At 51.7% G+C, this 24,408-nt stretch overlaps 1 protein-coding gene across 1 annotated transcript in view; it reads right to left on the bottom strand.

Annotated features, from left to right (window-relative positions):
• Window positions 1-24,408, bottom strand: part of USP11 (ubiquitin specific peptidase 11) — a 2,050,211-nt gene that overhangs the window by 188,165 nt on the left and 1,837,638 nt on the right. The window contains exon 19 of the mRNA XM_069647415.1: window positions 23,450-23,565. Within this exon, the coding sequence (XP_069503516.1) occupies window positions 23,450-23,565 (116 nt within the window). The remainder of the gene's footprint in view (window positions 1-23,449; window positions 23,566-24,408) is intronic.

Here is a 24,408-nt window from a genome sequence, read left to right as displayed (position 1 = left end):
CCAATTCGGCTTTCCTGCCCTTTTCTTCCATTCCGTCCATGCATGTCCAATTGGCAAAAATGGCCAAAATCGCCTACCTCTCACAAAACGGTTGATAACCACATCAAAATATTTTTTTTCCATTTCCACTCAACCTGTTCTTGAAAGCCAGGAAATTGGGGAACTCAGCACAGCAAACCATTTGTTCCTAGCTCTTACAAGGAAAAAACCACAGGCTTCTTTGTACATCATTTTATTGGCATTTTTTGAAAAAAGCCAAAATGTTCGGCTTTTTCCTTATTTTCTCTCACCCCCCCACAGCAACCTGGGATTCCTGGGTGGCATTACGACCGCCTACATGTGGGAAAAAAGGAGCCAAATTTGGCCGAGATATCTCATGTAACAAAAAAGTTACAAGCCATTGAATGGCCACATACCGAAATCACCAAAAAAGGCCCTGGCACTGGGGAGAAATACCCATGGCACTTAAAGGGTTAAGAGGGGAAGCTATGACTCTCTTCCATCCAATTGACTCCTGCTTCAAGCTCTTTCTCTCTCATCCAGAGGATCCTCTTGCACTGCAGCCCTGTGTGCACCCTTACATTCTCCTGGACCATGCACTTCAACTGGAACAGATATGGGTACCCCGGTTGCCTCTGCTAGAAACTGGACAACAATGCCCCTGCTTTTCCCAAGTGAATGCTCCATTGTGGGCGCTTTTGCTGGGTCCCTGCAGCCGTCGCAGAACCCTTCTGCAGTTTTTTGTCATGAACTAAGCATCACAGTCTTGTCCTGAAGGGCAAATATTGAGATAACTTGCAGATACTGTTCTGTTACCCACCATACTCCTACGTCCCGTCCCCTTTCCTCCATACTGTATGGGCGTCCCTCGCTAGGGACGGGAGCCAGAACCTTTTTCACCAGAAAAATCATCTTCACATTTAAATTTAGATGCATGCAGGAATGCGGCTATGGGAGCACGCGCTCCCCTGACTCCGCCCACGGGCGCCACTCACCAGTCCTCTTTTCCGCATCAGTGGGAACGGACGCTTTCACCAGCGCTCCTGAGTTAGGCCTCTGGCCTAGTAATTCAATGTGTTCTTTCCCGAGAAGTATTGTTGTCTCTTTCCTTTTCAATTATCAGGTACTGCTTTGTCCTCTGGCGCCACGCTCCTCCCCCGCGCATGTTGACGTGGGCGTGCTTCAGCAGGTGTCCAGCTTGCGAGGGTCCCTTCGCAACGTCTGACCCCCACGCCCTCTGACTCCGATACCTTGGCCCAGACCACGTCGCGGATGGCTGTAACGCATGCAATGCCTTGACTTCACGCACGCTCAAGAACAAACTAGCCAGGTGGCGGGAGCTTTTCGGAAGATAGCCTCGAGAGGACCTCAAACTGTTTGTGAAGCAGAAGACCAGGCCCAAGGTAGGTGCCCTGTTCTCCTCCGCACGCCGCAAGGGTGTCTACTTCCCAAGGAAGCGTCCAAGCGGGAGGGACCCACCAGGTCCCAATACCAGCAACAGCCCCTAGTCCGCTCCAGCTACCGGCCAGCAGACCGAGGGGTCGCAAGATCCCACTGGTGCTACCACTGAGGGGCCGCAAGTCTCCATTACTGGGTCCCAACCAGAGGGCCTACGCCCTAACACCGGACCCATGTCTGAGGGGGCAACTGCATGCAGCACTACCAGCAACACAGCCCAGGGCACGCTGCCTACCAGGCCCCGTCCTGAGGTGCAGGGTAGGCCACAACCACCCCCGATCAACGTACTGGTGGAAGCCGGTGCCAGCTCGCTAGTTCCACAACGCAGGCACGTGGCACGGAGCAAGACAAAATGGCGGCTCACCCGACGCCTTTTCCCTTCGGAGACCAGCCAGGGGAAAGAACTTCCAGGTGGGATTAGTCAACCCCTGTCACTTGGTCTACATCCTATCCATCCACTTCTCACTGCAGGTATACTTCACCCTATGCAGTGAAACAAGGCTTGGCCCGACCCCTTCCCCCATCAGCCACTCCTCCAGCCTGTGAAGACAGGTTTTTCAAGAAGTTCCTCACACTAATGAGATCTCTACAGATGGGTACCATCCTCAGGGATGTGATCATGGACATGCTGACATGATCTCTGCTTCCAAAAGGTCAGGGTTTTCCCAACTCCCTTGGAAGCAGATCCATAACCCAGGTTCCGAGTGCCAACCAGTCCCAATTGGGACCTTTTGGACCCAGTCCTGGCGCCAGTGGCACCAGGCTCATAAATATGCCCAGTCCCAGCGCTGGAAGCGCCGGGCTCATAATGCTTGGGTGGACTTACCTTCAGCAGACCATGCTGCTTACTTGCCTGCCAGTTGAGCCTCTGATCCTCTTCTGTTTGGAACTACTTTTCCTGTTGGGTGGGGCTGGAGCCACTCCCTAGATTCAGAACACTGGAACTCTTCTGGAAGGCAGGAACTCTTTTCTTACCAGGAACTCTTTTCTTACTTAGGCGTGGCTGTGGAAGGAGACACCTAAGCACTACAGGAGGCTATTTAAACCACACCCGGTGGATGAATCTTGCTTTGCGTTATTCTGCAACCTCTGCAGCAGAACGCTCATCGTGTCTTCTGCATCCGGTCCTGGGCCTAAGGAAAAAGGCTTACCATCCTGAATCCAGTCTTCAGTAACACCTATAAAGACAACAAAGAATAGGTTAGCATTCCGGCATCTGAAAGGCAAAGGCTTACCATCCTGAATCCAGTCTTCAGCAACACCTATAAAGACAAGAAAGAACAGGTTAGCATTCCGGCATCTGAAAGGCAAAGGCTTACCATCCTGAATCCAGTCTTCAGTAACACCTATAAAGACAAGAAAGAACAGGTTAGCATTCCGGCATCTGAAAGGCAAAATCTTACCAACTCTTCGCACGCTCCGGAGGCCTTCGGCGCTGCATCCCGCATCTGAAAGACAAAACAAGGTGCGTTTAAAGACATTGGGGAACTTTAATACTCACGTGCCATTACTCCTTTCCACATCTAATCCAGTGGGTATTCCGGCACCCTGCAGCCGCTCCGAACTCGTACCTGCAAAATAAAAAGACAGTTAGAGCGCATCGTGAAGCAGGCAACAAGCGCTTACTTACGTGCTTCCAGGCGCTTCTATTCATCACACGGGCTCCATCTTCAACTCACTTCAGCCTGTCATCCGCCATCGCCGGAACCCTGCAAAACAAGAGACATCATTACTAAAGACTTTAAAGACATTTGAATGACTTGAAACTTACCGTTCGTGCAGTAAACGACGGACAGCAGTCCTCTGAAGTCAAGAGGCCTGCGCTACCTATCCAGTGAAGAAACTGGTTACAGCACCCTGCCCCGAGGCAGATGGAGAGCTCGGCATTCACTTACCTAAGGTGAGAGCGTTAACCTTTGGGGGTCTACAGGAGAGGAGAAGAGGAAAGAGATAGGGACACCCCAATAACCCCAGTTCATTAACCCCATATTTTCTATCTGCAGACATCTTACTCTACACGTCAGGCATACAGTGCACAGAGGTCCAGCCCAAAGAGCCAACCGGGTGCTACACATCACCTTTGAAGATACGGTAGTCGCCCAGTCAAGACCGGCGCCTCTGCGAGAATCAGGTGAGCGTTACACATGCTCCCTCCTGCTCAGCCGCAAGCACCCATGGCAAAAACCCTGGGTCCAGCTCAGCCCACGGCTCCCATCCCTGTACCAGTCACAAAAGCCCCGGCCCCCAAGCCTGTACCAGTTACGGCAGTCCCGGCTCTGCAGCCTCCGGCACTGATACTCAGCACGCCACAGCTGCCTTCTCCCATCACTCCTCCGGCTCCCCCGGAACTGCAGGACAGAACAGTGGACAACGAGGAGGATCACCCAGATACTGCATCGTCAGCCAAAGCTTTTCACAAACTGCTGACAGGCCTGGCTTAGTACCTAGAAATCCTGCAGCCACAGGTGGAACAACTGGAGGCGGGTATTCTGGATGAAGTTCTCACGCTACACCGTAATGCTAAAACGGGTATCCCACTTCAGAAAGACGTGGAAGCGGTTACAGGCATGAGATAAACATTTACATGGTACAGCAATTTACATAGATTACAGGTATAGGCAGCAGTTACATAAAATTTAGGCAAGGTGGCGGCCTTAGGGAGGTGAAGGTCTTCGAGGTGAGGGTAAATGCTATTCTTTGTTCAGTAACCAGCCAATAACCTGTTTCCTAAATATTGGAAAGGACTCAATAGTTTTAATGTTGAATGGAATGGTGTTCCAAAGTTGGGAGGCAAGCACTGTGAAACTAGCGCCACCTGCTCTTTTTAGGGCAAATCTAGGCACTGACAGGCATAGGGAGTTGGAAGATCTGGTGGTTCTGGCGTCGGTTTTTAAGGTAAATTTACTGGTGAGGTACGGTGGGGCTAAGTGGTTAAGGGACTTGTAAGTGAGGCAGATAGTTTTGAGGTCAATTTTTTGCTGTATGGACAGCCATTTACACGCTTTCCTGGTTGTGGAGATGTGCTCTCGCTTAGGGATGTTAAGGGCTGCGCGTAGGGTATTGTTTTGGAGAACCTGGAGTTTGTTGATTATGGATTGGTTGGCTCCTAGGTACAGGCTATTGCAGTAGTCCAGTTTGGACTGAATGAGGGCTCTGGCAAGAGTGAGGCAACTGTTGGGGGATAGGAAGGGTCTACTAGCCCTGATAAGCTTACCCATGTAGGCAGTGGCTGAGGCGGTTGCGTTGATTTGTTTAGAGAGGTTGGTATTGGCGTCTAGGTGGAAGCCTAGGGTTTTCACACTCTTAACAATGGGGTTCGTATTACCATCTATGATAATGTTATTGTAGCAAGGACTGAGTTTTGACAGGTTGTTGGAGGAGCCGACTAGAAGAAGCTCTGTCTTCTCATCATTCAGGCACAGGCGGTGGGTGGCCATCCAAGCCTGAATGATGGAGAAGATTTTGTTAATCCGGGTAACGTCCGCATTGTAGTTGCCCGAGATGGTGAGGAGGATCTGGGTGTCATCTGCATAATTCCTGTAGGTGACACCCAGACGGTCCAATTTGTCGAATAGCGGCTTTGTAAATATATTATACAAAGTGGGGGAGACACAGGAGCCTTGTGGAACTCCGCATGTGATGGGGATAGGGTCCGCTGCTACTCTTGTGGAGAAGACACGCATGGTTCTGTTTGACAGGAAGGATTGTATCCATGAGGAGGCAGAAGAGGAGAAGTGGGCTGCGCTAGACAGGTGGCTGCAGAGGATTTCGTGGTCGACTAAATCGAAAGCCGCTGAGAGGTCTAAGAGGAGAAGGATTGCGGCATTACCTTTGTCTTTGATTTCATCAACCTGGCTTTTGAGGTCAACCAGAGCGGTTTCTGTTCCATGTTGAGGTCTGAAGCCAGATTGACGTATGCCTAGCAGTTGGTTCGATTCTAGGTACTTCTGAATCTGGATGTAGGCGACTGTCCAGAATTTTCAGCAGGAAAGGGACAGTGGTGATGGGTCTATAATTAGTCGGTAAGGCTGGGTCTAGTGATTGTTTTTTTAATATAGGGAGGACCCAGGGTTGTTTTAGGTTGCTGGGGACAAAGTTATTAGTGAATGAGAGGTTAATTAGCTTGGTGATAAAAGGGGAGAGGTCTCTGGCTGCTGATAGAGAGGAGACTAGTCTGCAGCCTAGTAGTGATTTAGAGATGATTGCTACGCCTCCTCCTTTGCCATTAGTTCTGTCAGCTCTGAGGATGGAGTAATTGGTGGGAATAGCTAATGATAAGTGTGGTCCTGATGCCTCATGTAGCCAAGTTTCCGTTAGGGCAAGGAAGTCGAGATCATTGGTTAAAATGGTGTCGGCAATTTCTGTTGAGTGTGCGGCCAGGGATCCAACATTGAGTAAGGCTCCTTTAAGAGGGAGTGGTTCAGGCTTATTGGGGGTCTTTAGGTTCTTTTTTGTTTTGGTATTGAATTTAGTGGGGTGGATGCTAGTTGTATGGGGGATCCTAGTGCCTAGTCTGTTGTCGCGGGCTGTGATATCCGGGTAGGTTGAACATAAGAGTTTTGGAGATTTCAGAGTGGGAGGCACAGTGTGGCTTGGGGCACTGAGTCTGCTGAAATTGGGAGTTTTGTTAGAGATAGTATTGTCTGGGGAGCTGTTGTCTACGGAGGAGGAAGGGTGAGGGAAGTGATTGGGATGGAAGGGTGGCTGGGAAGGTAGGAAGGGCGTAGGGCAAGGGATTGGGTGGTGCATAGGACATCCAAGATTGGCTAGGCCATCGTTGAAGGTTATGAAGTTGTTACCGCTGCAGGGTACATAGTCCGGCATGATGCAAAAAGGGAACATGGTGAGAGTTAGCCAGGTGATCATGGTCTGGGCGCAGGGTTGCACGATGCAGGTGAAGTACACTTTGGGCTGGGTTGCAATGGGGTGGTGCCTAGATTGGAAAATACCCGCTAAGGTTGCCTGTTGTGAGGCCACAGCTAGGTGTGCATGCTAGGCAGGCGTAAGTAGGCACATAGAGACACAGAGATGGGTCACTAAATCTAGGATCTAGCACCTAGGATTTTCTATCAATCTCAAAACGTTGCAGTTGGTGCCGACACAGAGCCTCACCTTCCTGGGACTTATCTGGGATACAAGCTCCGAGAGGATCTTCCCCTCGGAGGACAAGATCATAGCCATAAAGAGGGCCACTGGGCATTTTATCAACAGAGCATGGACCTTGCCATGGTGGTACCAACACCTGTTGGGAGTTATGGCTGCATGTCTTTTCACAGTGCCACATACGAGGCTCAAAATGAGGCGGTTGCAGCTACATTCCTCAGGCTCCTGGAATCAAGAGAAGGGTTTGCAGGCAGAGTAGGTCAGCATACCACAACAGCTCCACCAGGATCTGATCTGGTGGGGTACGGACAACAACCTGCGGATAGGCAGGTCCTTCAGGCAATCAACACCTCAGGTCACCATTATTACAAACTCATCCCATGTAGGGATGGAGAGCTACCCAGAAAAACCAGAGCACCTATGAGTATGGTCCAGGCAGGAGCAGATGGCGCACATCAACTGGCTCGAGATGATGGCTATCCGGCTTGCTCTCAAAGTCTTTCTACCTAACATCACAGTTAGGGCGATTCTCATTCAAACAGACAGCTCCACATGCATGTATTATATCAACAAGCAGGGTGGCACCCGGTTCCCTTCCCTCTGCAGACTGGTTGTCAACATTTGGGAGTGGGCTCTGGTGAACAACATACACCTGTCAGCAGTCCACCTCCCAGGGGAGTCCAACCTAGAGGTGGACAGGCTCAGCAGGATGGGCGCGGACAACTACGAATGGCATTTGTACGAGCAGGTCCTTCAGGGGATCTTCAACAGGTGGGGTCATCCGCAGGTGGACCTCTTCGCAACCAGTGCCAAAAGGAGGTGCCCTCAGTTTGCCTTCTGGCAGGGGCAAGGCAGGCGTTCGCTGGACGACGCAATGCAGATCCAGTGGAACAACATGACCGATTACGCTTTCGCCCCACTCCCCTGGTGCAAAGAGTCACCTGCAGGATCAGGGAGTCGAGGGGCCTTCGGATCATCCGGATAGCCCCATGGTTGCCAGCACAACCCTGGGTCTCGGAGCTGCTCAGCCTGTCGGACCAGGCCCCCATACATCTCCCGCTGGGCCCAGCACACCTACTCTCTCAGCAGGGGGGAAAAGTCATCTACCTCTTCTCGCAGAAGTTAGCCCTCGCAGCGCGATTCCTGAACAGGTCGCCCTGAAGCATCTGCACACGTCACAGGCTAACCTGGCCATTATACAGGGGGCTCGGAGTATCGCCACCAGGAGCCAGTACAAAAGCAAGTGGACCAGGTTCTGCCACTGGGCAGAATCCAAGGAAATTGATCCTTTGACTTGCACGTTGGATGACGTGCTCTGTTTCTCGGCACAATTCGCACACTCAGGCGTGCAAGTAGACATGTCACAATTATCTGGCAGCCATTGGAGCTTACAAGAACTCTCAGGAGGAGGTATTCTCATACTCTAATCTGGTGGTTAAGAGGCACTTAGCAGGCTTGACTAGACTATAGCCATCTATCAAGAAACTGCACACGGTGTGGGACCTCAATGTGGTACTAGTGCATAAACCATTAGAGCCAATGGCGTCCGCGGACATCAGGCTAGTAACCATTAAGACGGCCATCCTAGTGGGCCTTACCTGAAGCCACCAGCGCCTCGAATCAGTGCGATCCTGGCGCTGGTGGCTTCAGAGCCATATACATTTCATAAGGACAAGGTGGTGCTCAGAACACACCCCGCTTTCTTACCCAAGGTCACCTCCTCCTTTCACTGAAATGAGGAGAGGGGGTTAACGACTTTCTTCATGGACCCTAAGAATGATGCTCAGAGGGCACTAACACGGTCTAGATGTCAGACGTGCTTTAAGATTCTGCAAATCAGATGCCCTCTTTGTCACCTTTGAGGGATCATAACCCGGCTGTCAGGCCTCCAAGGCTTCCATAGCAAGGTGGATGCTTATGGCCATCAAGGAGGTATATGAGGTATATGTCCCACCATCCTCTCCCCTAATAAAACCTGTATCATTAGACAATCTTAATACTGTCGACTCGTCAAAGGGGACTGAGGAGTAGCGCCAGTGGGCAGAGTCAGGTGAGCGCATGCTCCCAGGGCTGCGTCCCGCATCTAAATTTAAAGGATTAGATTATTTTTCTAGTCAAAAAGGTTCTGTCTGACGTCCCTAGTGAGGGAAGCCCATACAGTATGGAGAAAAAGTGACTATGGACTAGGAGTACGTTAGTCACTACGGTGAGTAACTTATACTTTTTTGAGGGTGGCCATCTGTGAACCTGCTGACCTGCCGAGATCACTAGATATATGCACTCGGAAACTGCTCTCCTGGATGCCTGTGAAGACATGCTTGCAAATCTTGACTAATTCTGCTGTTTTCATTCTTCTTGATCTCTCCTCTGCCTCTGACACAGTCAACTATTCTATCCTCATAAAACTGCTCCAAGATACCCTTGGCATCACAGACCGGCACTGGATTGGCTGACCTCTTCTCACTAACCAGCCCTTCCAGTTGCAGCTCCACCATCTCACTTCTCTACCTGGGGCGTCCGCCAGGGCTCTATCCTATCGCCACAGCTCGTCAATATCTACCTCACCCCTCTTGCTCCCCTGATCTCCTCCTCCTCCTCTCCTAATTTCCAGTGTTATGCTGAGGGACACACAGCTTACCTTCAAACTTCCCTCTTCTTCTTCCTCCTCTCATTCCCGATTGCTTGTCCGCTATTCAGGCACGGTGTGTGGCTAACGACCTCTGTCTCAATACCAGTAAGACAGATCCTTTCAATCAGGACTCCTGCACCCCGTTTCCCTCCTGCCCTCGTCATCCTGCTACCTTCACAATCCCGTGAGGCTAAAAACCTTGGGGTCATCTTCGTCGACTCTCTCCTTCACCCCTCACATCTTCGACCTTGCCAAGAAGGCCCACTTCCAGCTTCACCTGCTTAGAGGCATTCTCCCTTTCCTCACCTTTCACCAGAAGCTCAATGCTTCCAGAGCTCTGCTCCTCTCTAGGCTGGACTATTGCAACACACTCTTCGTCAATCTCTCCCTTTCCTCTATAGGCCCCCTTTAGCTAATCCAGAATAGGGCTGTAAGACTTATCCTTGGCCTCGAACCCAGGGACCGTATCTCTCCAGCCCTAAGAACTCTCCACTGGCTTGCGGTGGCCACAAGGATCAAATGTGAGACCCTCTGCATCATCCACAAGGCGTTCTGGCACATGGGACCACGCTATCTCCAACTCTCTCTCTCTAAATACTTCCCTGCCAGTGCCCTCCGCTCCTCTAACTCCAACTCTCTGCATATCAAACGCTTCTACAAGCAGAATGTGGGAGGCAGGTCTCTTTTTTGGGCTGGGCCCTCTCTTTGGAATAGCCTCCCTGCACCTCTCAGACTTGAGCCAGACCTCTAAATTCTGGAAACTTCTCAAAAGTTTGCTTTTCTCTACCTCTTTCCCTCCTTTGCTAATCATCCCTCTGCCGCTGAGACTGGCAACCTGGACCTTCATGAAACTCACAGGGTATCAGGCTCCTACCGACTGGACACCAGCACCCCCGACCGGCTTAACAGCAATGCCCTAGCGGGCCCCCTGCCCTCCAGCTGTGCATCCCAACATTAGGATTCCCCTGCCCTAGCACTTAGCCAGTCCCCCCCCCCTCAGCACTTCCTTCCCGGGCTCTCATCAGCACTTGCCCATACCTTGTCCACCCTCCCCCATCTCCTGCATTTCTCTTCATTGCACTTGCACGTCCGAATGCCACAAGGGCCAGTAGGACCACGATTGTATATTTACTGTCCTTTGCCATTATTATTTACTTCCTTGTTTCTTCAAAATTGTGCCTTGTGACGCATGGAAACACTATTTTGTTGTATAGGCACCCAATAAATGCTCAATAAATAAAATAAATGCATTCTTCTGTCAATAGAGGCTTTTGTGGGCAGTCCTTCGCTCAGGAACCAGAATTGCCACCTGCACAAAACCCGGCATCTCAGCTCTCCTTTGCTCAAGCTATGAACTGCTTCCTCAGGGCTCAGCATTGAGTGGGTTACAATCTCATCCTGTCACCAGCCTGTAGGTTGACACCTCTGCAGCTCCCCCAGAACTCTGGTAAACATGTATGTTCACTATAACAGATGCTGCCTACTGACCTTGTCTTGGTCAAGCCTATGGGCACATTTTTTAAACCCCCTAACCAAACTATAAGCATTTCTGTATTTTATTTTAATGAAATTGTATTGAATATCCATTTAGATTGGGGTTTGAGATTTTTACAGAAACTTTACTCTTTTGTATATGCATTGTTTGATTTTTAAAGTACTTGACTGCTTTGCAGTGATTTTCTGTTTCGCAGCTTTATGTAACAAATACTACTTTCAGTAATATACTATGCAAGCCTACCTTTGGCAGACATGTAAACTCTATCTAATGATCACCCCTCTACACCCAAGAGTAATGCCAGACTGTTTAGTCTTCAGGACTAAGTAGGACTTCACTAAGGGAATATGTTGATTTTCTCAAGCCTTAACCAGAGGACTTGTAGAAAAATCCTCCCAACATGCATGTTTATCAGAGACATGCATGTCTTCCCAGAGTTCTGGCGAATCACCTTCTGTGCTCATCTAGGTTTACATGCACCCACAGAGGTTTCTTTAGAATTTCTTGGACAAATATCTTGCATGTGAAATGTATTATGCAGGCCTTCAGGCTTCAACCATTTGTCATCAGTGCAGTCTGTATTTCAATCCTTTTGCCCCCCCTTTTGTTCCTTACATGACCAGGATATTCTAGCTCAAACTTTATATTGCCATACAAGTTAATATGAACACAAAACAAACAATGCATGCAATGTGGTAACTTTCCAGTCATTGTGCCTCATTATGTCTTTGCTGGTCTGGAAACAAGGGTGCCGGTAGGCGGGCCGCTGAGCCCGACAGGTCTGACCCTGCTGGGCACAGTGGCCACGGTAGGCAGACTCTTCACAGAAGTGCTGGCACCGTTAGCAATGGTGCCGCCGCTTCCGTGAACCCATTCCCGTGGAGTCCTATGGGACTCCACGGGAATGGGGAACAACATTTACCGGCACCTATCTTGCCGGTCCGAGGGGACTTGTAATGTCCAAGCTAGGTGCCGATAAAATGTCACGAGTCTGGCGGCAACCCATCGGAAGCACCGACAGGGTTACCGCCAAAATTGTAATGAGGCCAAATGTCTTTTCCCATTGAACACCAAAGCATTTCAAAAGTAAGGTTTAAGTAACTTACCTTTAACTATTGTTCTCCAGCATGGGTCTGGCATGGATTCACATGCGCATGAATATTCCCCATCAGGCTGGGAATCCTCGGTGAAGGAAAAAACTGCTTCACTTTCACTTAAAAACAGTATTTCTCCTCTAAACAAATCACTGTCCTCTGGGTCATACTGCCACCATCCAATGACAGTCCTCTCCCTAAACCCCTCCTCTGGCAGCCATCTTCAGACATGGTAAGCATGTAAAGTAGCAGTATGACCAAGAGCCGCAGCACAGGGGTCGGACAGAGGGTTTGGATGTGAATCCATGACAGACCCATGCTGTAGAACCATAGTTAAAAGGTGAGTAACTTATACCTTCTCCAGCATGGTGTTTGGCATGGATTCACATGCTCATGAACGAATACATAGCAGTACAACATTACACAACCATGGGAGGTGGCAAGGCACAACAGAAGCAATTACAATTACCCCTGGAACAGTCAACTCAACAGGTTGTGTAGCACTGCTTAGCCGACTCTGGACTCCTCACTGGAATCCCTGTCAACGCAGTAGAATTTCATGAAGGTGTGCGTGGAGTGGATTGCTCTGGTGGAGTGGGCTCTCGGGTGATCCGGCAATGATCAGTACGCCAACCGATAACAGTGAGTAATGCAGCTGGAGAGCCATCTTGAAATGGAAGCCTCGGACAAGGCCTTCCCATGGTTCACAGGACCAAAGTTCACAAAAAGCTTTGAGGTCGAAAACTCTTGTCACACAGAACTTAAGGGCATGAGCAACATCCAGCAAGTGCAAGGCCCTTTAGGATAGGTAACACCAAAGGCTCGTTGAGGTGGAACTCTGACAGAACCTTCGGCATGAAGGAGGGGTGCGTACGTAGCACCACCCTCGATTCGTGGAATGTCAGGTATTGCTGTTTGCAGGATAGGGCCTGTATCTCCCCCTACACGTTTGGCAGAGAAGATGGCCACAAGGAAAGCCGTTTTCCACAAGAGGAACTTGAGTGGGGCCTGATGCATAGGCTCGAAGCTGAAAGATCAAAAAAGTCCTTTGAGAATTCCTGGATGAGTCTGTGGGACCGCTGCCAGATGTATCTTGATCGATGCATATGCCAGTCCGGCCTTGGCCAAGGATACTAAGTATGGAAGGACCTGCAGAGCTGTGACCCCGAGCGGCATAATCTTCTGAGGCCGGCACCACGTCGCAAAACGCTTCCACTTGTGACCGTAGCACTTCAAGGTCGACAACGCCCTGGCCTTGGCGAGGACCCCCCTGCAGTTCACAGGCAACTCACATCCTCCAAACTCTCGGGCTGCAGGAGCCAAGCCCTCAGGTTCAGCAATCCTGGGTCGTGATGAAGGATTGCGCCTCCTTCTGTGGTGAGAAGATCCAGAAACCACTTGTAACTTGACCAGAAGCGACGCTAACAGGCTGAGAAGAACAAGTTACTTTCTTACCTGGTAACGTTCTTTCGATGGGATGGTCCAACGACGTATTCCATATCTATGACAGGTAATCACCACAGCTGTGCTGCTTCGGAAACTTTTTTCGGCGTCTGCGTCCTGCGTCGATGCGCCGTCGTTGAGGACCTCCTCCGACATCCAACGTCATCCGATGTGATAAGTAGGACGCACGACGCCCGTAGCCTCAGTTGTAGTTTTTTCCCCCCAGAACGTGTGACATCAGTCAACTGCCAGTCAGACACAAAGCCTTGCGGAACGTAAGCTGCAATCGCAAAAGAAATTAAGCAGCGGGGAAGGCAGGGAGGGAGCGATATGGAATATGTCATCGGACCATCCCATCGAAAGAACGTTACCAGGTAAGAAAGTAACTTGTTCTTCGAGGGGATTGGGTCCTCCGACGTATTCCATATCTATGACAGACTCTCAAAGCAGTACCAGATCAAGGAGGAGGGAAAGAATTTAGAATCAAAATTTAGACTTGCCAATCAAATAGCAGAGCAAAGGACCGCCTTGCCAAAGGCCAGATCCTGTCCCTGGATGGAATCGAGGGAATAGTGACGTACAAATGTATGTACAGTAGCCCAGGTGGCTGCATCACAGATGTTGCGAATAGGAACACCCCTCTGCAGGGCAGTAGATGCAGCCATACCCCTGGTAGAAAGGGCTCACAAGCCAGCCGGGGGGTCGTTACCCGCTAAGCGGTAACACTCCGAGATGGCCAAAATAATCCTGCGAGACAAAGTCTGTTTTGTCACAGCCTGTCCCAAACGCTTTCCAGCGTAACCAATAAAGAGTTGATCGTCCACTCTGACCCGGGACATGCGTGAAACATAAAAGCTTAAAGCTCTCCTAGGATCAAGCCTATGGAGCCTCTCCTCTTCCTTACCAGGATGCGGAGGAGGATAGAATGCCGGAAGAACAATCTTCTGGGCCAAATGAAATTCCGAAACCACCTTCGGAAGAAAAGGACGAACTCTAAGGACAACCCTGTCCTTATGAAATACAGTGAAGGGTGGCTTAACTGAAAGTGCCTGTAACTCACTCACTCTGCGAGCAGAAGTAACCGCAACCAGAAACACAGTTTTCAGAGTCAACAGCCTCAAAGGGCAAGAATGCAAAGGCTCAAACGGAGCACCCATAAGAAACTTAAGAACAAGGTTTAAATCCCAACCGGGCACCAGGAAAGGTGACGGAGGGAACACATTAGTGAGCCCTTTCAGAAACTGTGAAATTAAAGGGATTTTAAAGTAAGAACACTCTTCAGACGAGCGCTTAAAGATGGACAGCGCCGCCAGGTAACCTTTAATGGTACCCACTTGCAAGCCCCTGTGGGCCAAAGAAAGTAAAAAGGACAGAACCATGGGGATGTCACATGCAAAAGGATCCACATTCTGAACTCTGCAACAGTCGCAGAACTTACGCCAACGGTACAGAGACTTTGTTGCTGGCCTTCGGGCCAAGAGCAACACCGCCATCACGTCTTCAGGGAGGTACCAATCCTTATACCTCCACCTTTCAGAAGCCAAGCGTGAAGGTTGAGGGATCTGACCTCTGGATGGAGAACCCGACCCCCCTCCCGTGAGAGCAGATCGTCTCGGTAGGGAAGACGACGTGGAGGGCAGATGGACGAGTCGAGAAGGTCCGGGTACCACGTCCTCCGAGCCCACGCCGGAGCAATGAGGATCATCCGGGAACCGAACTTCCGTAACCTACGCAGCACTTGCGGGATGACGGGGACTGGAGGAAACGCGTACAGCAGGGGGAATGACCACTTCACCACGAACGCGTCTCCTAAGGCTCCTTTTGGAGGAAATTCCCACGAGCAGAACCTCTCGCACTTCCGGTTGACACTGGAGGCGAAGAGATCCACTTGAGGGGTCCCCGAAAAAGCGAAGATCTCCAGGAGAATCTCTTGAGCCAACTCCCACTCGTGAGAGATCGTGCTCTGCCTGCTCAGAGCGTCCGCCGTCACGTTTTCGTCTCCAGCCAGATGAACTGCCGAGATCGAAACTTCCTGCTGGATGGCCCAGGACTCGAGCTGCATCGCCTCCCTGCACAGAGGAAGTGACCCTGCCCCCCCCTTTTTGTTGAGGTAGTGCATGGCCACTGTGTTGTCCGTCAGGATCAGGACATTCTTTCCTCGCACAGTCGGCAGAAAAGCCTTCAGGGCTAGCCTGACGGCCCTCAGCTCCAACAGATTGATATGGAGTCTGGACTCCGACGGAGACCAACGACCGCTGACTGTCAGTCCGTTGGCATGAGCTCCCCATCCCGTGAGGGATGCATCCGTCACGATCGTCACCTCCGGCCAGGGAAGCCAAAACGGAGCCCCCTTTATCAAGTTGCCTTCGACGGCCCACCACAGAAGATCCCGGGCGACCGAGGGCGGCACCTGAACCGGGTCCGACAACCTGCCGGAGGACTGCGACCATTGCATCTTGAGTGCCCACTGCAAAGATCTCATCCGCAGGCGAACCTCTGGCACTAGAAGAATGCAGGATGCCATGAGGCCGAGCAACCTCAAGAACTCGAACGCTGGGAGCGTCTGGGGATGCTGAAACTTGTGCACCATCTGCTCAATGTGAAGAGCCCTCACCTGGGGAGAAAAACACTGCCCCAGGGAAGTGTCGAGCACTGCTCCGATGTAGTGGAGCCGCTGTGTTGGCGTCAAATGGGACTTCTGTAAATTGAGGGAGAAGCCCAGCCTGTGAAGGGAGTGGCAGGTGACGGACAGATGATCCAGGACTTGCTCGGCAGAGCTCACCCTGATCAACCAATCGTCCAGGTAGGTGTAGACGTGAATCCCCCCTTGCCTGAGATGCGCTGCCACCACCACCATGAGCTTGGTGAAAACCCTCGGGGCGGAGGTCAATCCGAACGGCAGGACCCGAAACTGAAAGTGCGAGTCGCCAACCGCGAACCTCAGGTATTCCTTGTGCTTGGGATGGATCGGCACATGGAAGTAAGCATCCTTGAGGTCGAAAGACACCAACCAGTCCTGAAGCTGAAGGGCCTGGAGGACTTGAGAGAGAGTAACCATCTTGAACTTGTCCTTCCTGAGGAGTTTGTTCAAACCGCGCAAGTCCATGATGGGTCTCAATCCCCCGTCTTTCTTCGAAATCAAAAAATAAGGGGAATACCATCCCTTGTTCCTCTCCGCTACAGGCACCAGTTCTATGGTGCCTTTCTCCAGCAGGGCTTGAATTTCCTGCGCAAGGAGCGGATCCGGACTCTGCAAAGAGAGGTTCCCCGGTGGATTGTCGCGAGGCCTGCACCGAAAAGGAAGACAGTAGCCGTGGGTTATGATCTCCAGAACCCACACATCTGAAGTAATGGCACGCCACTCTACAAGATGCTGCGCCAGCCTTCCCCCAACCGGCGAACCATGGGACATGGCCTCATGACTGAGTGGTAGCGGCTGCGGCGTTACCTGAAGGCAAAGAGGCAACTGCCCGAGCGGCCTTGGCACCACGGGTACCCTGTCGTCCACCTCTGGTACCCCTGCGTTGGCCTCTTTGACTGCCAGCTCCTCTCGCTTTACTGAAGGATGAGTAATAGCGAAAGGAACCACCCCTCCATTGCTGTCCCCTAGGATGAAAAGGCGGAGGTTGGCGAACTGCAGCGCCAACGACTTTGCTGCAGCTTTTGAGGTCTGAAACCTCTCAAGGCTCTCGTCAGCCTTGCTGCCAAAAAGGTGTTCACCGTCAAAGGGCATGTTGAGGAGCCGGGACTGCACATCAGGAGCAAACCCCGACTTCCGCAACCACGCAAACCTGCGTATCACGGTGCTCGCCGCCATGGACCTGCTGACGCATTCAGCCATGTCCAGACCCGACTGAACGGACTCACACATGGCATCCTTACCATCCTGGACCATAGCAAGGAAACCATCCCGTTCGTCCCCTTCGGGAATATGTTCAGCCGCTAATGCAACACAGTTCCACAGAGTGTGTGTGTGAAACGAGACAAGGCACAAATGGAGTTGGCCGCCTGAAGCATCATACCACCAGAAGAAAACACTTTCTTCGCCCAGCCATCAAAACGTTTGTCGTCCCTATCAGGAGGGATGGTAGGGTACGACGCCTGCTTTGCCGGGGCCTTGGCCGCCTGCACCACCAAACTCTCCGGAGTGGGGTGCCTGGTCAAGTAGCAGGGGTCGCTACTGGCTGGACGGTATTTTCGCGACAAGGACCTGCCCACCGCTGGGAGACTCTCCTGAGCAGTCCAAGCCGCCGCCACCCTTCTCTATAGAGCCATATGAAACGGCAGTACCGGGTCCGTTGGGGGACCAACATCAAGGATGTCCGTGAGATCCTCCTGCACAAACTCCCCCGGGGGAGCAGACCAACCCAAGTACTCGGAAATCCTAGCCATAAGGCGCCGGTACGAGGAATCGGCATGAGAGCCAGGCTCAGGCCTACAAAACTCCACCTCCGGAAAGGTGTCCAGTCCACTGGCATCATGCAGTGACTGCCTCAAATCGTCAAACTGACTATGGCCCGAGACAATTTCATCTGGAACCTGATTAGGAACCAGGCCATCAAGATCCTCATCCACCTCCGAAATATATTCCAGGTGGCGAAAAGAAGGCACCCGAGAGTGCTTGCTCTTAACAAGAGCCTTCCTAGGGGGTTCCCCCATGCCACGGGGTACCTCCGACACCCCGGCCTCGAAAGGCGTCGAGTGAATCGGCGCCGGCGTCGAGAGAACAGGCATCGGCGCCGAGAGGATTGGCGTCGACGTCGAGTAAATCTGCGTCGACGTCAGATGCAGCGCCGCCAGCATCGACACAGTCCTCGAAGCCAGAGCTTCGAGCGTGTCCTTCGACGACCTGAGCGTCGACTACTTCGACGACTTCCTCAGAGTCGGAGCCTCGAGAGAGCCTGTCGACGCCCTCAACGCCTCAGACGTCGATGTCTTCCTCGAAGACATCACAGGTGCACACGGTCTCGAACGCGTCGAGGACCGGGACCTGGAACGGGTACGTCGAGAACGAGTCCCCGTGTCCGAACGGGACCTCTCCCTTGACTCGTGCCAACCACTCTTGCGAGCGGTGTCTCACGACCGACCCCACTCGGGTGCGTGGACGGCTTAGTACCCTGCGACTCGAGAATCGCCAGCATTTTCTTCCCGAAGGAAGCCCATTCCTCCAGCGTTGCACGGCTGGTGGGGTAAGCGGCGTGCCGGGCAGAGTCCTTGGAAGAGGAACTGGAAGACGACCACTGTCGGCGCTTCCGAGAATGCCTCGAAGAGGCCGAGGAGTGGCGAGACCGACTCCTAGAAGGAGACCCACGAGACTTCCGACGATGACGCGGAGAGTCTCCTCTCGAATCATCTGTCGAAAGCCCCGCAGACTTCGACTTCCGGGGCTTAGACACCCGACCTACCGACAACAACTTCTTACGTTCACGTAAGGCTTTGGACGTGAGCGACTGGCAGTCGATACAGTCATCCGTGTCGTGGGCCTCCCCGAGGCACCAGAGGCAGGCGTCGTGCAAGTCCGTCACCGACATCTTGGACCCACACTCCCCTCACTTCTTGAAGCCCGGACGCGGGGTCGAAGACGAAGTAGAAGACATCTTCACACGAAGGAGATTCTCACAAAAACGAACAGGTTCGAAGAACCGAGAAGAACAGAACTCCAAAGAGACGAGGCGTTAACCGAGATTCACGAAGCAACACGTTCGCGGAAAAAACGGAACTGAGGCTACGTGCGTCCTACTTATCACATCGGATGACGTCGGAGGAGGTCCTCGACGACGGCGCATCGACGTCATCGACGCAGGAGCCGAAAAAGGTTTCCGAAGCAGCACAGCTGTGGTACCTGTCATAGATATGGAATACGTCGGAGGAACCAATCCCCTCGAAGGTCTGGATACCAAATCTGTCTCGGCCATGCTGGGGTGACGAGTATCATCCTGGACACTGCATGTGTGTTGATGACTCAAAGCAGAAGCGGGAAAGGAGGAAACTAGTACAGAAACAACTTCCCACGGGAAGGAGAAGACATCCCCCCCCCATACTTTTCAGCTGGTGGAATCTGCTGGTAAACCTCTGGCACTTTGAGTTTGCCCCCATCGCAAACAGATCAATCTGGGGTCTGCCCCATTTGATGAATTGGCAATCCCTCTGATCTTGCCACGAGTGGGAGCTTCATCAGGAGCATAGTTCCCTGCTGAGGGAGTCTGTGATGGTGTTCTTGACTCCCGCCAGGTGCAAAGGGACGAGAAACATCCCCTGTCAGACGGTCCAGCGCCACAAGTTCTGCACTTCTTTGGAGAGCGCCGGGGATAGAGTGCCCCGCTGCTTCCTGATGTAGAACATGGTGGTGGTGTTGTCTGTGAAGATCCTCACCACCTTGCCTTTCAGAGATGGTAGGAACGGTTTGAGGGCCCAGAACACTGCCCGTAGCTCCAGGATGTTGATATGAAGATCCTTCTCCTCCGGCAGCCACAGACCTCTGGCGTGCAGACGTCCGGTGCGTGCTCCCCATCCCGCCAGAGAGGCGTCCATGGAATGGGGGGGTTCTGGAATCCTGTGCAATGTTGGAGTGGACGCCCAGGACACGGGACGCCCCACCACCCTATTGCCCAATGGAAGTCATCGTTGAGCAAGATCTTGTCAGTGAAACCTCCAGACACATGTACCCAGCGAGCGTCCAGGAACTCCTGAAGGGGTCACATTTGCAACCTGCAGAGCCGGATGAGGTAGATGCAGGGAAACATCATGCCCAGTAACGACTTGATGGCCCGCACCATGGCTGTCTTCGTCGAACGACAGTCTCTGCACCTTTTCTTGAATGGATGCTACCCTCTAATCTGAGGGCGACGCCGGGCAAGAAACCGTACTGAGTCAGGCACCTAGGAACCATGCGTTCTGCAACGTTGTTAAGCAGAACTTTGGAAAGTGATGGAGAATCCGAGAAATGTCAGAAGCTTGACGGTCGTCTCCATGCGTCTTCGAGCGGGTGCGAATCAGCCAGTCGTTCAGGTACGGGTATACGTGTATGCCCTGTAGACGTAGATGGGCCAACTTCAAGCCGAAAGGTAGAGCCTTGTACTGGTAGTGCTGTCCCTGCACTACGAAAACGCAGAAACTTCCCATGTTTCTTCTGAATGGGGAAGTCGAATTAGGCCTTGTCCAGGTCCAACGACATTAAGAAATCTCCTTTTTCCAGCTGGCCGAGCACGTGCTGCAACGTGACCATCCTGAACTTTTGGGACTTTAGGTATTTGTTTACACGTCGTAGGTCTAGGGTGAGCCCCTCCAGCTACCCGACTTCTTTCTGACCAGATAGCATCTGGAATAGACTCCGGAGCCCCGGAGCCATTGGGGAACTAGCTCTATCGCCCCTTTTCACAGCATATGCCCGTACCTCCTCCAGGAGCTGAGGGATGTGCTGCTCCTGACGAGTAACCAGACGGACCCACGAATACCTGCGTTAAAACTTCAGTGTGCGTCCTTGGGCGAGAGCGTCCAGCACCCATCTGTCAGTGGTGATCTTTTCCCACTCACTGATCAACTTTGTCAGCCAGTCTCCCAACGTGGTGCACAAGTGGGGGCCCAAAGTCGCGGTTGGTTCAGGCTTGCTTCGGTGCCCGCGTGCTGCCCTCTGGGCGACACTGTCCTCGGCTACCGTATTCCTGGGAACGCCTCTGTAGGCTTCCTGAGTTGTGGATCTGGAAGGCTGTCAGTACGAAGTGCAGAAATCTTTGGAAGACCTGCTTGACTTTCTTCTGGAGGAGTGAAAAGAAGAGCGGTGCTGCTGTAGAGTGCCCAGGGAACGGGCCGTCTCCGTATCTGCCTTGATTACTTGGAGGGACTTGTCAACGACCTTCCCAAACAAATTCTGTGTCGAATAGCTTGTCCAGCACCTTCACTTGGACATCCTGACGGAAATTCATGGCCTTCATTCAGCCTTGGTGACGAAGGCAGACACTGTTCCCCAGTTGCCGGAACCCTGTATCAGCAACGTCCAATGCCACTGTGATGGGGTGATCAGACGCTACCTCCCCTTCTTGAAGAAAGCAATTGCCTCCCATTTTCTCATCGTTGGGGAGGAACTCCAGAATAGGCCCCAGCTTGTATCACAACTCCCTGTCGTACCGGTCTAGGATCGCCAGTGCATTGGCTGCCTTGATAGTGGACACCACAGTGTAAATCACCTTCTTTCCCATGGCGTCAATCCTCTTCCCCTCGCTGTCCGGAGGAAACGAAGATGGGTGGCCAACCGCTTCCTTGCGGCCACCGAAATTACCAAATCCAGCAATGGCTGCAACCTCAGGCACATGGGTGCAGAGTCCGGCACCCACTACTACTTCTCCAGCCTATCCCGTTTGGCTGGAGCCGAGCAAGGGTTCTTCATGAGGGCCACACCCTCAAGCCAAACGTGGCCCAGAAGGGGTACGGCCATTATCGTCTTCCTCTTGGCCCTGCGCCTCTGGTAGAAGAAGCCCTTCTTCCTGGTTTCCTCGGGCACTAGCTGGAACAGCTTGGAGGCTCTGGAGATCACGGAGTGGAAAGAACCCACCTCATCTGGTGGGGAAAACCTATGTGGAGCATCTAAATGCAGAGATTAGCCGTCACTGCGATAATATCCTTGTCGTCATGGCCGTATCTGTCCCTGTACCCATTTCTGGGTCTGCTGGGGGAGACGGGATCCAACGTGGTGGCGGAAGTTGAAATGGGGGCATCGGATGGCGCTTCCTCTTTGCTGGAGACTGATCGGGGACCTAGGGAACCACCAGCGCCGGAGGCATCCTTATCTGGATCTCATCTCTGACACCAAGATGTGCAGGGTCGACAGAATATCCAAGGAAATGTCCATTGTCCCCCCTCCACCCTCCCGATTGTCTTCAACCGGGGCCTGAGCCGGTATCCCCCCTTCTGGCTTGCCAGCAGACTTTGCCAAAATCACTGTGGCGGTGTCGCGCCTTGGGTGTAGGCACACCTTCTGGGCTGTGGGGGCTACCTTCGCAGGGTCAGCGCCGTTAGCGGTCGTGGCAATAGCAGTCACCAACTCAGTCGCCGACAAGGTTTTAGCCTGTGCCGATTGGGCTTGTTTGGGCAGTTCGGCCTTCTTCTCCCCCCGTCTGCAGCTTCTTGGATTTCTCACGTAATTTAGCCAGGGTAGATGACATCCTTTTCAAGGAGGTGCTCGATTGCTGGCTTGCAATGGAGGAGGAAGGGGATATCGATCACGTCCTATCCACATTGGGACCAGCTTCTGCAGCGAACCCGGCAGAATCGGACTTGCGGTTCTAGGCCTTATCTTGGGCCCCCACAAATGAGGCGCCTTCAAAAGACTTAGAAGACCGCTCCTCGGACCGGCCAGTCCTGGGTGAGACATGACCCTGCTTGGAGCATGGGTCAGAGGCCTTGGCGTTAAGCCACGCCACCAGTCTACTGTGCCTGTGCCTCGTCTTCTTGGAGAACCCAAGGCATATCTCCCACTCCACCTCCTTGTGGTATGAATGCAGGCAGTAGAGGCATTGCAGGTGCTTGTCCTTCACAAACAGATTCTGTAGCCCGCATTTGGTGCAGGCTTGAAGAGGGACCTTCCCACCCCTTCTCCTCCATCATGGTTGTAGGGCGCGAAATTGTTTGGAGAGCAAACTTAAGGACTCCCAACACTTACGCGTGCAGTAAAAATCTGAAGATGGCTGCCAGAGGAGGGGTTTAGGGACAGGGCAGTCATTGGATGTGGGCAGTATGACCGAAAGGACAGTGATTGGTTTAGAGGAGAAATACAGGTTCTAAGTGAAAGTGAAACAGATTTTTCTTTTACTGAGAATTCCCAGCCAGATGACGGGTAATATTCATGAGCATGTGAATCCATGCTGGAGAAATGAATACATACATTATTACAGATTAAAATGCATGATACTGAATGTTATCTCAGTTAAGTAAATTTAAGACTTGAATAACTAGACACTAATTTCCATGGGAAGCTGTAAAGATTGTTTCAAACTATACTATCAACTGCATAATTAGACCCAACATCACAAATATGAGCTACAATTGCACCATCAAAGGTTTTCCAGTAGATGTTACCATACATTGGACAATTTGCATCAATCAATTAAGATTTAGACAAAAAGGGAGCAAACCAAAAACTGGACATTAGCAATATAGAGCAAGATAAAAGATTAATTTCGTAGCCCAACAGAATATAATGAGATACATTCTGTTGGGGATAGGATTACGTACAGTGACCATCACGGAGGCCTCCATAGTGGTTTGAAACTGCAATGAGATCATATTTATATGGGGCAGGATCCAAATCCGTCCTCGGCTTGATGATAAACTCTGAGAAATCTAGGTCTCTGGAAAGAAGAAAGAGGACAGATTACACAATGAGACATGGCTTTGTGTGCATGTGTTTTTTTGAAATCCCTGTACCCCAGCCCTTAGAATGCCTGCAGTTAAATTCTTCCTACAAAATCATAATTGACATTTGTAGGATTTATATCACTATATGGGAACAGATGTTTAAAGACTTAGTAAAGAGGCACACTAATGGGAGATTTCTCGCCACTGTTTTCAGGGAATAAGAGTAAATGACACATCTAGGCACGGGTTTACGCACGCTTTGCCTAGCCAACCTAGCGTAAGCAATGGATGAGCAATCTTAAGTGGGTAGGCGAGTGATTCATTATACATTTCTCACCGTAGTGACTAACGACTCTTGGTCCATAGTCCCCTTTCCTCCATACTGCATGGGCGCCCCTTCCAAGGGACGGGAGACGGAACCTTTTTCACCAGAAAAACCTTCCCCTTTAAATTTAGAGGCGCACAGGGGTGCGGCAAAGGGAGCATGTGCTACCCTGACTCTGCCCTCTGGCGCCACACCTCAGTCCCCATTGACGCGTTGACACTAGATTTTACATTACCCAATGACAACAGTATTATTAGGGGGGAGGATGGACTAAGAGTACGTTAGTCACTACGGTGAGTAACTTATAATTACTAACGTCCTGTCCCCTTTCCTCCATAGTGCATGGGAGATTACAACTGAATGAAGCCCCAGGGTGGAGAGGAGAACCTCCTTAAGCAAATAGGTTCCTGAGAACCGCCTGTCTGAAAGCCGCATCAGATCTAGAGCCGGCATCCAAACAGTAATGCTTGCAGAAAGCTGAGGGAGTGGCCCAAGTGGCCGCCCTACTTAT

The sequence above is a fragment of the Ambystoma mexicanum genome, chromosome 2q (assembly GCF_040938575.1).
Source record: "Ambystoma mexicanum isolate Mex_15411 chromosome 2q, UKY_AmexF1_1, whole genome shotgun sequence".
Lineage (NCBI taxonomy): Eukaryota > Metazoa > Chordata > Amphibia > Caudata > Ambystomatidae > Ambystoma > Ambystoma mexicanum.
The sequence above is the reverse complement of the archived record's forward strand: the minus strand, read 5'-3'. Positions and strand labels throughout refer to the sequence as shown.